This window comes from Phasianus colchicus, chromosome 2 (assembly GCF_987193195.1).
Source record: "Phasianus colchicus chromosome 2, bPhaCol1.hap1.1, whole genome shotgun sequence".
Taxonomy (NCBI): Eukaryota; Metazoa; Chordata; class Aves; order Galliformes; family Phasianidae; genus Phasianus; species Phasianus colchicus.
The window spans coordinates 66,220,368-66,236,901 of NC_143437.1; the positions used below are offsets into that span (position 1 = coordinate 66,220,368).

Below are 16,534 nucleotides of genomic sequence, written 5' to 3' on the forward strand. Positions count from 1 at the left end.
ACACAGTCATGAAATGGAAAAACACTGAGGCCAGGCATGATGTACTGTGCAGAAGCATTTAAATCAAGAGAGATTTGGATTATTTATAACCTAACATTGGAAGAATGTCAAGGTTTTAATGCCTGTTCTGTACTTCAAAGGAGAAAGTGGAAACTTCTTACTGAGCAAAGCACAGAAATAAAGGGCAGAAGAGATGCTTGTGGAGATGTGTGTACATCTGCATCTATCCAGCATGGTTCTGGTCCTTGCTCCTTGACACTGAAGCATACTGTTATGGTGGAGCATGTATGTCACAGACAAATCCAAGATGTGACTGTGGTGCACATGTCAGTAAATGCCTGCACCCCTACTGGAACTATAATGAAAGTTCAGCAAAGTATTCCTGTTGGGAGTTATAGTTTCTGCTCTCTTTGTGCTCTCTGACCCCAGATGCACATTTCTGTGGTTCCAGGCCAATAGTTTGTAACTAGAAATTCTGGTCTGGCTGTACATAGGATGAGCAAGGATGCAGGTACAGGAGGAGAGGTTCAGAAGATAAAGTGTGGATTGAGGTTATAGGTGGTGGGGAAGTTCCAGCTCTGTGAACATGCATGTAAAATAAATGAATGCAATCCTATAATCTATTCTTAAATACACGCATGGTAGTAGAAATACCAAATAAAGATATATATATTCTCTTTTCTCAAGCATAATTATTCCTCCTTGCACTGTATTGATCCCTTATGGAAGAAAACCACTGCATTTGTTCTTTGTTAATTCTAAACTTGCTATTCATTAATTCTGCTGCATAAGATTTCATTTACACAATATAAAAGCAGATCTTTTATACAGTCAGCATTTCAGACTTATGGTATTTGCTTTACATCACAGTTCTTTGAATTTTATTTCAAGTGTACTCTCAAGCAAGACCAAAGATTTGCATACCTTGAAAAACATTTCTACCCTTACAGCTGCTTTTTATTTCTTCTAGTTGCTTGTTGGAATCATGGCTCTTCTGAGTGGAATATTAACATTAATGCTTCCAGAGACACTTGGAAAACCTTTGACTAATACTTTGGAGGAAGCTACAGAAATGGGAAGAAAGAAGGAAAACTGCTCAGGAAAGACTCCTCCAGCAGACAGTGGTGCAGCATTAGAAAAGATAGAGATGTTTGGTCAAGAAACAGTCAGCACTGAGAAATAAAACAAGATCAAAATGGCTGCTCCCAGTTTTAACAATTATATAATTTATAGGTCATTTTATTCAAGAAAAGACTGTTCTGTAATATCTGTGCCTTTAAATTTGTAATACATCTTGCCTTTTTGACAGAGCAAGAGTATGAAACCTTTTCCACTTGACTGAAGTACTGCAGAAAATTTGATGAGATTTCTAGGTCCCTTCTCAAACTTATTTTGCCTTTAGAAAACCTGTCTGACTTGCTGTGACCAGTTGGAGTGATTATTTTAAGTTCTGTAAACTACCTGGTTACATATATGTAAAAAAAAAAAAAAGCCAATTCTTACTTTGGATTTTCTGTGGTTAGACTTGTAAACCCACCACACTGTGTCTTGTCCTTTTGCAGTTGTCAGTTATAGACTTGAGAATTCAATACATAGTGAAGTCAAACTCACAGTTATAATTCAAGAGAGAAGCCTTAACATTTCATCAGGTCATACTAATAATTTCAAACTTAAACTATTTTTTTTTTCTTTTCAAAACTGCTTCCAGAAAAGTTATCATTTCTAACAAAAGTATTCTGTGGAATAGCTTCTGACTGAAAAAATAATACTGATTTTGCAAAATGTGCAAATAGTTTGTATACTATTCACTCTGTTGAATGGTAAATGTATTTTTATTAGTAGCTTAGAAAAAATTGTTCACTGGATCTACTTGCTGTCTTAGTAAGTTCTTTTTTAGAGAAAACTGAATACTTTAAAGTATTTTTCATTCCAGACTATTATTTCTGTGCACCTCTTCTCACTTTGTTCAGGTCAGATTAAGTCTCAGATTTGTCTAATGCTTCAGAGCAACACCAACACTTGCGTGCCAAACACTTCCATAGAGGCTGAGCTCTTCTTAGTCCTCAGAGGAGTAGAACAAGTGGTATATGGGTCTGCAGCAGTGGTCTTAGTTATTAAAGAAAGATTAGTAGGCATGGTATCTACACACCATTTGTATTAGACTCCATAGACTCTGCGGACTCCATTTTTTCCTTACGGTACAAAAAAATCAGTTACAAAAGTATAAATTAAAAAATGATATCTAGAGGACAGAGAGTTATTACTTATTCTGGTTAGTCAGAGTGTCTGTCAGTGTCTTTTAGATCTTGTGTGAGCATCAACACTCATTTACTGGTGCAGTGACTGTGCCTTATGATTGTGGACCATAGAAAACGTATAGATAGGAAAACATAATTCTAGCTGCTCATATATGGCTTTCTGTCCCAGCTCTCTTTTTCCAGTTTACCTCTCGTCCCAGAGGTTTCTTCCTTGCCTGTGAGTCTGTATCCTCTCAGTCACCCTTGTTTGAGCAGATTGGTGTGGGAAGCTTCTCAACATCCCTTGCCTGCCTTGTGTGAGCCCTGCTATCCCTGGTGTGAAATCACAGTTCTCACCTGAGGCACCTATTCACAGGCTAACTGACACAAACTCACAAAAGCAAGTCACTCCATGTTTACTTCTTTGACACGTACCCCAAAATCAGACATCTAAATTATTGTAGATGAATATTCTATATGCTGTGTAGTTTATTTCTCATATTTTTTCTGTTATATCTGCATGACCATATTAGTTTTAATGAATTCTGAAACCAGAGTAATTGTTTATATCCCCCTATAAAATATTCTTTCTTCTTCACTGCGCTGTCCTAGAGTGCTTTGGTTCTGGATATAGGATTCAGTCATGTCTAATGTAACAACTAACGTGCTTTGAAGGCAAGCAAAAATCAGTAAGTTTAAGATTAGGGTGTTTCTGTGCAATAATTAAAGAGATCATTGTTCTCCCTTCAGTTATGTGGGTGTCCCAGTATTTGCAGAGAAAACCTCTGAAGAGAACTGCGTGGATTACTATGGCTTCTATCAAGATATAATTTGCTCAGCAAAAGTATGTGCTTTTAACCTTACCCATGTGAGTAATCCCATCATCATTCAGAGGAGCACGAGAATACATACTGTGATGACTAAAGATAGGATTACTCATATGCTGTGGCTTTCTGTTTTGCTCAGGAACAGACCCAGTATTCTTCCACTGCTTTCAGATCCCCCTGTCCCAGTTTCCAGAGCAGAACAACTGCCACTATCTTCAGGATCTGTTGCCAAACCCCGAGTGCCCCACCTTAAACAAGGACTTAACCATACTAAGGAAGAAAATGGCATGCAGTAGTTCTAATGGGCAGTTAAACTGATTCGGTCTGACTTTACAGCCACTCTCCCCTTCACAGAGCTCTAAATAATTGTGTTATTTTGGGATTCTTTCACATGATACTCTCTCTTTTTTTCATTTGTATCTTAAACACTTCTGCTTTCATTGTATGGGACAGTGCAGTATGTTTTAACAAGGTACTAAAGAACAATTTTAAATTACTTTTTCTGCTTTCTTATCTGCAGAATAACTGATCTGGACATTACTCTGCTTTAAATAGTCAATGCATGTTATGTTTTCCATTGACCTGAGGGATTCAAGACCAGGTCATCTGTAATTGGTACATGTAGTGTAGGGAAAATAAGAAAAAAGGAAAGCCTTAAATGCACAATGATAGTGAGCAATCCTTGCGGGCTACAGTTTTAATCTGTACTCTGAAACACAATGCAGCCTGATGGCTTTTAACCCTTAAAGCTAGTTCTTCCTGTCCCTGATGTCAGTTTGTACTTGGTCTTTAATTCAAGTGAGACTTGAATTTCCCTGAACCAATTATGCTTTTTTTTTTTTTTTTTTTTTTCTCCTGGAAATAAAATGTGAATTGATCAACAGGTGCACCTTTTGGGATTTTATGCATGAGTAGCTCTGAGGATGCTCTGTGGCTTCCTGTCCTTTCAGGTGAAGAAGCACATTACTGTAAAAAAGGAAATAGCATTTCTGAATTTCTATCTGTAGAATTTCTGTTTGTTTCCTTTTCCTTGTGGAGGAAAATATGTTTAACACCAGTTCTATGTTATAAATGCAGCGTAGATGGGATGAGTTGATTTCTTTCTCTTCAATATTCATAAATTATCTAAATCCTCTTGAAAGAGAGGACTGAGTTTGAGAAAAAGAGCTTCTAACTTGCTTTGGGGCATGTTTTCCTCTCACTGCTAATAAAAACAATTCCTTTTCATAGTTTTTATCTGAGTCCTCCAGTTCTTTTAAGTTTGTATTTGTCATATCCATCTTAGAGCAAATTTATCGTGCTGAACGATGGCTCTGGAGATATGTGATGGTTTTATGAGTTTTGGATTAGAATTCTTATCTGTCTTAATTGCTGCTGGTCACTGTTTCACAGTGATAATTTGTTCTGTCCTAAAATTGATATAGTATTTTATTGAGCAGTCACACAGTTTGTTAGGGACTGTGAAGGGTCAGTGAAGGAATTTTCATTAGTTCAATGACAACTAAAGAAAATAAGTAAATGTGCTTGATATTTTTAATCTGTATTTTTGAAAGTCTGTGAAGAGATGCATTTTCTACTTTTATAGCTCACTTCAGTTTATAGAAGTTTCTGTCACTTAGAAAACACTGTAGACAAAAAAGCTGTGCAAACAATATGCACTCTGTGTCAAATGCTTTGGGCTGTGCCCTGAGTGAGTGAGGGAGAAAATCCTGCCTTCAGGATTCTGGCAGAGGAGTTCTGTATGACAGCTCTGTGGAAACATAAGATGGTGTGACACCTCTGCTCTGGGTGAAAAGGGGGTGGAGGGCTCACTGGCATTCTCCTGTGTCTTTCACAGTTTATTTTTACCAGCTCCTTACGTGCAGTCGCGTAGGAAGCCTCCATAGCATGGGGCTCAGCAACATGCAAGTTCTTTGTGTGTGCCTTTCACAGGAGCTCACAAAATGCAAGGTCATTTGAACTGGGAGGGCATGATGCCAGAAAGGCATTTATGACTGCTAAAAGGAGGGTGTGGATCCATCTTGTACACTTGTCTGTGTATCTGAAAGATGCCTGCCTGAATCCCACAACAGAATTGCAGGGAACAAATTAAACTCCAAGATTAAAATAGTGAGTAAGGACAAAAGAACAAGTTTATGCAATCAGAAAAAAAAAAACCAAAAAACAAAAAACCCAGCAACTCAGTGACTTCAGTCAAGCCGTATCTGCATTGCTTTCATCTCTCATGAAGAAAAGTTATAGCACAGCTGTGTCTTCACAACCTAACCATTTTGTATGTGATTGTGAACCAGGTGCATTTTGGAAACATGAGGAAAGTATGTGTTCTTGGGAAAGAGTTTATTTGCCCAGAATATGTGGCTTTAATACAATATATGTGAATAATGATTTTTTAACATACATGTAACTGCAGATAATAAATACTGCAGTATTATTATATTATTATTATTATATAAATAAGAATAAAGCTAATCACATTATTTAATCTCTACACCTTTATGTAATGTAATGAACTCCTAACGCTCAGCAGCTCTTTTTGGTGCATGCTTCTTGCAGGAGCTGGGCTGCTGCTCTGGCATTTCCTGCAGATCCCTCCTGCAGTAAAACACATGTGATATCTGTTTCCTGTTTTCATATGCAGATGTAAACTGATATTTGTATAACAACTCATTATGTGGTTACCTGTTTTCCATTTCGGTTGCAGGAAGAATATGATTCTTTTCTCTCAATATTTGTATAAGCTGGCTGGAGCAGTAGTCCCTAGGACAAATTTAGTAGTGACAAAAATAACTATGGATATTGAAAAATGGGTAGGAATTGATTAAAAAAGAGAGTAGGTGACTGTAGGGATGACAGAACAATGCAACTTGTATCCACTTGGCGTTTTGAGGATGTGAAAACTAAGTGTAACTAACTTCTTGCAGGAACTGAAGTTCACAGACGGCATAAGGAAAATGAGAATTGCAGTTATCTGTAGCCCTATTCTTTTTTATTTGTCCTTTAGTCCTTCTGAGGAACCTACTTATTTTCCACTTCTCTTAACTTTCAAATTAGTACAAGTTGTGCCATGCATACTTTGTTAATCTTGTTTATTTAGATCAAGTTACACCCAACGCTTGGCTTCATCATTCTTGTATTTAATGGCTTTATATGTCTTTGGTAGGTAGTTTAGATTTAGAAGGTAACTGGAGTGAGTACTTTTGTTAAGAGAAATGTTATGCAGGAGATGATGAAAAACAAAGAACTCGACAAAAGCCTGTTAAAATACTGGTTTTTTTTTGCTAGTGGTAAGAAATCTGAATCACCTCTGATACTGATTTCAAGAGCACTGAGTTCAATGAAGCTGAGAAAAATCAAGCCTAAAAAGCTAATATCTCAAATGAGAAAGTTGCTTTCTTAAGGTGTCTGACATATTAATATGATTGCAAAGAGATTTGGACACAAAAACAGCTCTTTCAAAGAAATGACTAGGCTAGGTTTATGAACAAGTAGAAGTAATGGCGAATTGCTTCCCAGTCTAGTGACAGATTAACTCCTCTCCTCCAGCATGCCTGTCTGACACAGGCTTTGATACCATTTGGGTGCTTGTTGTGGGGGAGAAAGGACCCAGCCATGAGCCTGGATCGTGGGCCTCTAGTTATTCATGTTGCCTTCTAATGTTTCACTTGCGGAGAAAGATGACTTGCACTGGATGGAAAAAAAGAGCACCACAGGGCAGTTCTTACAAAGATTCCCTCCATGGTTTCATTGCCACTGATGAGAAAGAAAAGCAGTTTTCACTGAGGCGGTCATGAATGTAGCGAAAAAAAAAAAAAAGTACTTTCACAAAGCTTTTTTAATGGAAATCAGTATTGCCAGTACCTTTCTGATATTAAGAGATTTCTTCCCTGTCTTATACAATTCTCTGTTCTTCTCAAAACTTGCAGAGAAAATCAAGCTGTACTATCATTTTGGCAAAATTATTCCTTGTTCTTTTCATCACTGAAGGAAAAAGTGCATCTAAAAAGGTCAGTGATTATGTGTGTGTATGCAATCATGTCTTTACTTGCACAGTTTCAGAGCAGCTCTGCAGGGAGGTGAGGCAGGTGCTGTGCGCAGTCTGTGCTACGTTTGCCCTACTGCTGTACTCCCAGGCCCCTTGGGGGTTTCCTGCTCAGTGTTGAGGCAGCTGTGAGGAAAAGGCTTCTGCCAGGAGGACTCATGGCAAATGCTGCTCCAGGAGGATGGAGGGGAGCTGCGCTGCTGAGCCTCTGAGTTCAGGCTGTCAGTAGTCAGCTGAAATGCCACAGCAACACCATGTGCCCTGCAGTAAGACACCCTGCTGTACAATGTTATCAGGACCCTGGGGATCCTGCAGGCAGGTGTGCTTCTGGCTAAGTTGCATTTTCCTGATGACAGCGTAAATGCTCGCAGGCTTGGCTGGCTGGCTTGTTCTTATCAACCATGCTGACTGACGTGCCATATGTGTTATCACCACTCTCACTGCCTGCTGGAATCTTACAGTGAGCCCAGGACAATTTCAGAAACACCCAGTGTGCAGCTAATTGCTAGTAAGAGAGGTAAAGTGGGACGGAGGAGCCTGGGAGCCTCCTCTCCGTGCAGCAAGCCAAGTCCTGGCAGCCGGGAATAGGGTTCAGCTGTGCCCGGGCTCAGAGCCAGTGCTGGGCCGGACACACGCAGCCTGCAGCAGCAGTGGGGCTGGGGCAATTCTCAGGCCCACCCGGCCTCTCTTCTCCAGGTATTTTCCTCTCCCCACTTTTGTTTACTTCTGTTTTGTTTTTTGTCAGCTGAGATGGTGCTCAGCGGGCAGGGAGGGAGGCAGCAGCCTGCTTGGGCAGTGGCAGGGCTGCAGGGCAGAACCGCAGGCATCAGGGGGGCTCAAAGAGGTGGGACTGCACTTGGGTATGGCAGGAGATGGGTCAAAAAGAATCTGCCTGCACTGCAGGGAGACAAAACCGACAGCTTTCCTCTGGCCTGGCCATTTGTTCTGGCCACAGAGGAGCAGGAGGGTGGCGGGGGCACTGTGTCAGCTGGCTGGCTATGTTGGGTAAAAATAGCCTGTCCTTGTGAGCCCTCCCAGGTGCGTGCAGGCAGGAGTGCGAGTAATCCTTCTGCTCATTGCATCAGCAGCTTTGCTGAGCCCAGGCTGTGCTTGCTGCTGGGAGCTGAGTGGCCTTTAGCCTGTGCTTTGCACTCAGTTATTTTTTGACACGTTAGCACGTTAAAGTCTGATGTGCTCCTGTCTTGCAGCAGTTGGTGCTGGAACAACAGCGTGACAACTGTCCATCGTGTTTGGGCTCCTGTGGGCTCCAGCAGCACCGGCAGCCCCTTCCTGCTCACACTTCTGACAGTTTTTGCAGTGCTGGGGTCAGCCGACATCAAACCATCTCGCTTGTGAAAATCCCATCTGAACCGGAGAGGTTTGCAGTGAAACCCAAGCTGCCACTGAGCTGCAGTTCCCCTTTCTTCCCCAGCCGCAGAGAGGTCAGTCGGGAAATTCAATCCCCATCTTAGGCCTTAGGGTGCTGGAAGGGCTGAGGGGTGTGGCTTGTGTTCAGGACAGAATTTCTTTAGACTGGGTTTATGGTGACAGCAAAATGGATTGGCGGTGCTGGTTCAGGGTTCTTCTTTACTCCTGTTTCCTCTTTCCTTGCTGTGTGGGCACTTTTGTGGTTGCCTTGTGAAAGGAGATGTAATAATTGACAGGAAAAGAGTTAAGCATCATCCCAGAACAGGAGGAGAGGTTGCAACAACCCTGGGCTGTGGTGCAGAAAGAATGCAACAATAAGCAGCAGTGCTGGTCAATCCCCCCCTTACCACACAGCAGGGACATGGCTTAGTGAGCATGATGGTGGTAAGTTGATGGTTGGACTAGATGATTTTAGTGGTCTTTTTCAACCTTAATGATTCTATGACATCAAACTTCATGTAGTTCTGCGGGGAAAGTGAGAAGTTATGAAGTGTTGTCGGTAAGGACCTTGTAAGTACGTGTAAACTCACGCAGCTTGTCTTATCCAAACTTTCATCAAATATGTCAAAGGCCATGGAAAGATGGAAGGGAAGTCAGCATTACCCTTACAACTGCAGGTGCTGTTTTCCAGAAAAGACTCTCAGAGAGCAATAGGTGAGGCTGGATTCTGAAGTCAAGGATGAGTGAGTCCCCTAGGACACATGAGGAGAACAAACGTAAAACTGTAGCAAACAAGACCAAAGGCCCCTCTCAACTAACACCCTTTCCAAGAGTCAAAATTGGCAGTACTTCAGGAAGGCATGAGAGCTGTAGGCAAAAGAAACTTTTCCCCATGGCGCACCCTCAGCTTTTGGCAGGGATCCCCAAAGGAATGTAGGTGCGCCTCAACTCTTGTATTTAATAAAAGCTTAATAATAATGTAATTCATTAATTAAAGATAAATCTGAAGGATTTATCACCTCTGCCTTTGTCCAGTCTGCTCTGGGCCCATTTATTCCCTGGCTTTAGGGAGTTTGCAGATGCTGACATCCAAATAGCCGCTCTTTGGTGGCTAGAGGCCAGTTTTCCCAGAACTCCAAGGGACATTTCTGTACTCCTGACCCCACAGGAAGATTGATGGGTGCCTCACTCCCTGGGTGTTACTGAGAAAGCCTTACCCCATATTGCTACACCACTGCTCTCTGCACCGACCTCTCTCTTGCTCTGTGCTTGTGGATGGGACAGGGACTGTCTGAGTTGGGACACTTCTCAAACATGGGATGTCATGCTGAGGGGTGGTGATGCTCATCCTCACCTTTGTGCAATGGCAAGCCTTTATTTAGCTGCCAGGGGTTATGTTGTGTCCTGTGCAGGTGTTTAAGAGCTGAGGATGCTGTGCACACTGCAGCTGGGACACATTACCTATACACCATCTCAAATGCCCATAGGTGCCTGTCTCCACCAGTCCCCACCCCACAGATGGCAGCCCCCAGAGTGGCAGTGGTGGGCGCGGGGCTCATCGGACTGTCCACAGCGTTACGTATTGCTGAGGTGAACCCCAACTGCTGCTCCATCACTCTCCTTTCAGAGCAGTTCAGCCCCAACACGACGAGCGATGTGGCAGCTGGCATGCTCATCCCCCACACCTACCCAGGTGCGTGTGAGCTGGTATGCCAGCATTTTGAGAAAAGTACCTTTTCCTTCACTCCCACCTGTCCTGTCTCCTCGGTGCTGCCTTGTGCACTTCCACCCTTTCTGTTTTCACTCTCCTGTATGTTTGGTTGTATTTGCATGCAGACACACCAATCCACGTGCAGAAGCAGTGGTTCAAAGAGACCTTCACCTACCTTTTTGCTATCAGCAACTCAAATGAGGCGTCAGAAGCTGGCATTCACCTGGTCTCTGGGTAAGAGCAACCGCTGGGCAGCCTTTGTCACGCATCTACTGTGTGCTGCAGCAGGCAGAGGCTTTTCTTTCTGAAGCACAGGTGCAAGCCTCTCATAGGGTAGCTCTCATGACCATATTCCCAAGAAACTGCACTGCAGCTGCTTCAATAGGATATATTTTCAAGCAAAGTTCATGCATAGGTATGCATAGAGAAACAATGTGATACTGGCCTGCCCCAAACTATTTTTTATAATGGATATTCTCGTGCTGTCACCAACCAGCTGCTTGCAGCAGAGGTGATCTCCGGAGGGGTGGGACTGCAGGATGCTCCAGCTTAAGCAAGTTGGCATGAGAGTGCAATGGGTGTGTGCAGGACTGCTTCATGCTGCCTGTGGTGTACACTGAAATCTGCCTGTTGGGTGTGCTGGAGCTGGGCTTTATGAGTACATGAAAACATGTGATCTTCTCTCCAGTCCCTCCACAATCCCAGCTGCAGCCTTTTGTGATCATACTATTTTTTTCAGTTCTTGGCATTTGACAAGTTTTAATGTGGACCCTGAGCCTCTCTCCAGTTGATCTTCCCCAGGGTATAACACTCAGACCTTCTGCCTGTGTGCCAGGGCACGTGCTGTGGTAGCAGGCAGAAGTGATTGCCCTTTGCAGAGTTGTATAGTTCAGTGAGAACAGACTGCTGAATCCTTGGGTTTGTGCTATGATTGCAGCAATGGGGCATAGCACTAGCAGCTACGTTTTGCAGCTTATTTTGCTTGTGCTCTTTCAGCTGGCAGATCTTTAAAAACCCTTCTGAAGCTGAGGTGCCTTTCTGGTCTGACATTGTCCTGGGGTTCCGACCAATGTCTGCAGCAGAACTGCAGAAGTTCCCACACCACAGCCACGGCCAGGCCTTTACAACACTGAAGTGTGACTGCCCCCCCTACCTGCTGTGGCTGGAGAAAAGGTAGGTTTGGGGCAGGATGGGTGTGCAGAACAGAAAGCCCAGGTGGGGAGGTTGGTGCGGGCTCATTATGCATGGATAGAATTGGAGAAAGGAAAATGCAGCAAGCTGACTGTGTACATTTAGCCTGTGTAAGTACTCTTAAAATGAGCAAATGATTGTCTCCTCTTGAGAGAAAGTGATAGGCTGCAGTCTGATTTGAGGTTAAGTGAAGAGACATGTACCCATGCTGTGGTACAAATTGCCAGCTGAACTGATGGCTTGGATGCTTTTCATCTCATTGCAACATGGGAGAGAATGCTTCATGTTCTAGCAGCCATCCTGGGAGGCTGCAGAGCTGCGGGAGCGCTGTGCTGCCTGCTCTGTGCATACACTCTGTCATGTTCCATTGCTAACCAAGTTGGAAATTGCTGCTGAAGTGCAAGCAAGTTGTTAAATTCACTTAGTATCTGCCACATGGTATCTGGTCTTACCTTAATCTGTGTATAACCCTCCTATTCATCAAAGAATGTAATCTAATGAGATGATTAGGTTTTTTTTTCTTTCTCCCCGGTGATGAGAAACAAGGACATACTAAACATGTAACTAATTCAAAACCCTGGTGATGTGAACAGTGTTTATCGACTGTTCACTTGGCAAGCTACAGGGAAGACACTCACCGTGCTGTTCCAGCGGTGGACTTCAGAATATTATCCCTGCTCATTTCCTCTAATTCAGGAGTTTCAGCAGCTTTTTATTGGTATATTTTTTATGGTGCAATGGCAGCATCCCAATGACAAAGCTTAGGTTAGGGTAGTATGGTTAGGTTGCAGTTGGACTTGATGATCTTTAAGGTCTTTTCCAACCTGAGCATTTCTATGATTCTATGATTCTTAGGGGCTTTCCTAGCACTTTGCTGAGCCAGGGCAGCTGCACAAGACCTCCTCAGATCCCACAGCATCCCCCCTGCACCCAGACCCCCTGTGTTGGGAGCTGTGTTGGAAATGGATGTGGAATATTGAAAGTGCAATAATGATGGCACTAGCATAAGTGGTTGGTGGTAAAACTGATCTTTTCAGCTTGCCTGAGTTGTTAAAGCTTGGAAGCCTATAGATGTGAGTTTCTGAGATCACGAGGATCTGTCTACGTAAGGTCATATGCCAGACCATTCCACTGTACATTTTCCAGCCTAACCAAGTTAAAAAATAGCTTTGATGAAGCCAAATCTGTCAGATCACAAACAGAAGCCCCATGGTGTTTTCTTTACTTTTTGTCCCTTCTGCTGTCGCATTTTATTTTTGATCTGTATGTTAAAGACAATCTCATATACTTAAAGTGCCTAATAATTACATGTGGATCTAAGAGGGTTCTTTTCTGCCTCAATTCTGTTTTTGTTTGTTTGTTTGTTTGTTTACAGGTTGAAAGCAAACGGTGTCCAGATACACACCAGAAAAGTTGCAGATCTATGGGAGCTGCACAGCGAGTATGACATTGTTGTCAACTGTGCGGGCATTGGAGCCCGCCAGCTTGTGGGGGACCAGCAGTTGTTCCCTATCAGGGGTCAAGTGCTCAAGGTTCATGCTCCTTGGGTGAAAAACTTCATCCGGGATGGGGATGGCTTAACTTACATCTACCCAGGGATAGACAGCGTAACTCTTGGGGGAACCAGGGAAAAGGAGAGCTGGCGTCTCTCCCCTGACCCTGGCACTACCAAAGACATCTTTGACAGATGTTGCTCCCTTGAGCCTTCGCTGCAACGAGCTCAGGATATCAGGGTGAAGGTGGGCCTGAGGCCATCCAGATCATGCGTGAGACTGCAGAGAGAAGTTCTGAGCCAGGGAGGAGCCAAGCTGCTGGTGGTCCACAACTATGGGCATGGTTCAGGTGGCTTTTCAGTGCACAGAGGCACAGCCGAGGAGGCCGCTCACCTGGTGGGAGAATGCATTGCTGCTCTGCAGGGTTCCTCATCCAGGGCCAAGCTTTGAATCCCTGAACCTCCTTTTCCTTGTATAACAAGCTAATGCAGCATCTCATTGTAGAACCTTTAGACTTTTATTTAATTGCTGGAGAGAAGGAAGCTAAAACAACTCGTGCCATTGCAGGCACTTGGTGTTATCTCACCTGGCTTCCAGTGGCCACCTTGGAAAAGTGCAGTGGGTCCATCCCAGCATTAGCCCAACTCTCCATCTCCTCCATCTGGTATCATTTCTGCCCTGGTGATTTCTTCTGGCTTTGTGCTTGGGAGGGTACAAGATACATAAATATCCTTCACATAGCAAAAATCACTGCTTCATTATAATACAAATAATATAAATATAGCATTTATTCATCTATATCTAAAGCATATTTGATGTACTAGATTCAGTAAAATCTAATTCTCTGCTGTTGCATTAGATCTTCTCTAGTATTAGATCTAGTACTCTAGATCTTACTCTGCCACCTTGTTAATGAACTTTACAATTGCCTTTATGAGTTACAATAATAGTAAAGCCCTGTCGAGTTGCTGCATGACAGTGCTTTTGGTTGACTCTTACAGAAAGCAGTGGTAGGGACAGGGACCCTGTCACGCACAGGGAACAAACAAGTATGATTTCAGGAGCAGGTTACATATTACAGCTTGCATGACTTGATACAAAATTTCTGTGAGAGGAAGTTGCCACATATGGGCCAGATTTGTACCTCAATTTTCATGCTTTATTGCAAATATCTTTTATTCTGAGTCTCTCTGATTTTGCTCTCAGAAATAAGCTGATTTTTCCAAAATAGTAATATTGAAATGGCCAGTCTGCCTGTATGATATGAAAGAGAATTTATCAGGGTGGGCTTGGGAGTGCAGAATTTTCTACTTCTTTTCAGCACTTGCAGCTTTTCTTGCAACAGTTAATGTAAATAAACCAGCGACAAACCAACAAAGATTTTAGCACGAACTGCAGTTGCGTAAGTGAGAAACAAGCCATGTAAGTCTAGATAAACACTGTAAAGAGAAATTTGAGCTTGCTGTCAAAGTACAAGATGAATGTCTGACTGTTAGTGATTAAACTGCTCATTAGACTGGAAATGGCTTATTTAACTGTTAGCATCCACTTTTGACTTGTTCTTTGTCCTCAAGATTACAAACCAAAACAAAATCCTTCAAGAAATAACATGATTAAATTTGATAAATAAAATTCTAATAGCAGAGCAAAAGTCATCAATGTGGTGTTTTCTTTCATAAATGAGAGTTTTTCTCTCATTCAAAGAGGCCTGGCAGAGCCAAGAAGGGCCCTTGTGTAACCACCATGTTCAGAAGAATTTGCCAACTCCTGCTACTGGCACAGAGAATAAGGACAGTTATCCTTCACAAGGGACAGCTGTTGAAAAGGGAATAATCTAAATAAAACTGCAGGTCAGTGCTTGGGACCAACCTAAGCCAGCCCTGCCTTCAGCCATTTTGCTGCCTTCTTCTCAGCTCAGGCTGCCAATTTTATGCTTCCCCCCCGTCCCCAATAATTTGTCTTTTGAAAGGGCAGAGCTGCTGCTTTTGGCATTGTGCAGTGTTGGCATTGTGCTTGTCAAAGCACAGCTTTGTCCTCAAATAACACAGAACAAAGAGATACATGGCTTAAACCCATGAGAATGGGTTATTTTTTCCTTGATTTTAATCTGAAAAAAATGACAATGTTTAGCTTAAGTTTGAGCTACAAAAACTAATAATACTCATAGCATGAATATATAGCACCACATTCTGCACTTCTGTAATTGCCAATGTTATGTGATGACATGGGTTTTGTAAAGGGAGTTCTTTCAGCCAGTTCACATGCCATTGCACTGCTTGTCTCATGAGATTGTTTTGCAGCTCCTTAGTTAGTTTACTAACTTGGATAAGATGGTCCCATCAGCAGTCTGAGTCACTTCACCACTTATCAGTAGGTGGATTAGCACTGGCCCTGCTTTTCCTGTAGGATGCTATTGGTGACTTCCCCCCCTGTGTGAAAATGGCAGAGAAATGCTTTCATCACCTCTCTATTCTGTGGCCAGAACCTAATTCACAAGAGGATATTCCCTCGTAGCCCACACTAGATCAGCCTCTAGCAAGTTCTTGGTGACAGTTTATGAAGACTTCCCAGAACACGAACAGACTGTATTGACTAGGAATGTTCTTGTCTGCAGCCTCATTGCTCTGTCTGAAGATGTTAGGTGATGGTGAAGCTTTGTTGCTCCTCACTGCAAGGCTCTGCTGATTCTTCCCTTAGTCCACACAGGCCTCAGAACTGTTCTATTACTATGGTTTTTACCACTTGCTTGCTATGAGTATCAGACTTACTGCATTTCTCCAAGTCCCCCACAGCACTTAAAGGCAAGCAATGTCACATGCCATTGTCTTTTCTATGGCTGTTTTAAGTAAAAGGTTATGCACTGTCCCTTAACAGCACAGCAATCTCACATTAGTGTTCCCCCCCCCCGAGCGAGCAACATCTGCTTCTCATGAATTTGTTACTATCTATTTCATCTGTTTATTCTAAAACCTCATCTAATGGCTCTTCAATCTAAGGCAGATTCTCTGCATTATCCCCTTAACAAATGGTTCTGTGGTGGGAATTTCACTAAGCTTTTGTGTGCTGAGTGCAGATACAGTAATCTATTTAGCTGTTCTCTTAGGGCTTGTTTTCCCCCAGACTCCTTTGAAACCCTGACCACCTGCTGGCTGCATACCTGGTGACCAGCAGCCCCTCTGGCAGAGCCCCTGCCACTGAGAAACTTCTGGTCCATTAGCAAATTATTTCTTTAAAATATTTTTTAGTCTCCCTGTCTGTTTCTGTTTTTAATGTGACAGAGTTCATGTTCTTTTCCATTTCCTCATTTAAACAGGATTTATTTTGGTTCTTTCCCACTTAATTTTTATCAGGGTATTACAATGAGCTAGTAGTTGTATTTCTTCTGGAAAGTCTCTGATGTTTCTGTTGGGTCAATATTCATACAAAAACCAAGCATTTTAGTCTCACATCTTATTTTTAGACTCGAGGCAAACAGAAACACACACACATCCAGCCTGATTGCTTCAATTTCTATGCCTTTTTAAAAAGGGCTTTATTTGCCTGGGTTGTACCTTGCCATTTCCTGCTTATTTGTGGTTATAAAGATGTTAAAATGGCACCTGCAAGGTGTCTGTAGTTTGAAATCCTTTTTGTCTTATTCTTTTGTACAGAGGCTTTCTTCTGCTAAG

General features: G+C 42.6%; 2 protein-coding genes across 5 annotated transcripts in view; both read left to right on the forward strand.

The window, feature by feature from the left end:
- Window positions 1-5,442, forward strand: part of SLC22A16 (solute carrier family 22 member 16) — a 36,228-nt gene extending 30,786 nt beyond the window's left edge. For both annotated transcript variants that reach the window (XM_031611022.2, XM_090135889.1), the window contains one exon: window positions 971-5,442. In XM_031611022.2, the coding sequence (XP_031466882.1) occupies window positions 971-1,183 (213 nt within the window). In that variant the 3' untranslated portion in view covers window positions 1,184-5,442. The remainder of the gene's footprint in view (window positions 1-970) is intronic.
- A 1,651-nt stretch (window positions 5,443-7,093) lies between these two features.
- DDO (D-aspartate oxidase) lies at window positions 7,094-14,506 on the forward strand. Of its 3 annotated transcripts, none has more exons than XM_090135890.1 (6): window positions 7,094-7,799; window positions 8,312-8,545; window positions 9,959-10,164; window positions 10,308-10,416; window positions 11,179-11,355; window positions 12,749-14,506. In XM_090135890.1, exons 3-6 carry the CDS (start codon window positions 9,990-9,992, stop codon window positions 13,314-13,316), a joined length of 1,029 nt encoding a protein of 342 aa, XP_089992016.1. In that variant the 5' UTR covers window positions 7,094-7,799; window positions 8,312-8,545; window positions 9,959-9,989; the 3' UTR covers window positions 13,317-14,506. The 3 variants fall into 3 exon arrangements, with proteins under 3 accessions (XP_089992016.1, XP_089992018.1, XP_089992017.1); XM_090135892.1 differs by having other exon boundaries at window positions 10,099-10,164; XM_090135891.1 differs by having other exon boundaries at window positions 8,315-8,545.
- The last annotated feature ends 2,028 nt before the right edge of the window (window positions 14,507-16,534 follow it).

Coding starts and splice junctions, on each gene's coding strand:
- DDO (XM_090135890.1), top strand. CDS start 9,990: ATGGCAGCCCCCAGAGTGGCAGTGGTGGGCGCGGGGCTCATCGGACTG. Junction 10,417..11,178: donor GGCATTCACCTGGTCTCTGG/GTAAGAGCAACC, acceptor GTGCTCTTTCAG/CTGGCAGATCTTTAAAAACC. Junction 11,356..12,748: donor CTGCTGTGGCTGGAGAAAAG/GTAGGTTTGGGG, acceptor GTTTGTTTACAG/GTTGAAAGCAAACGGTGTCC.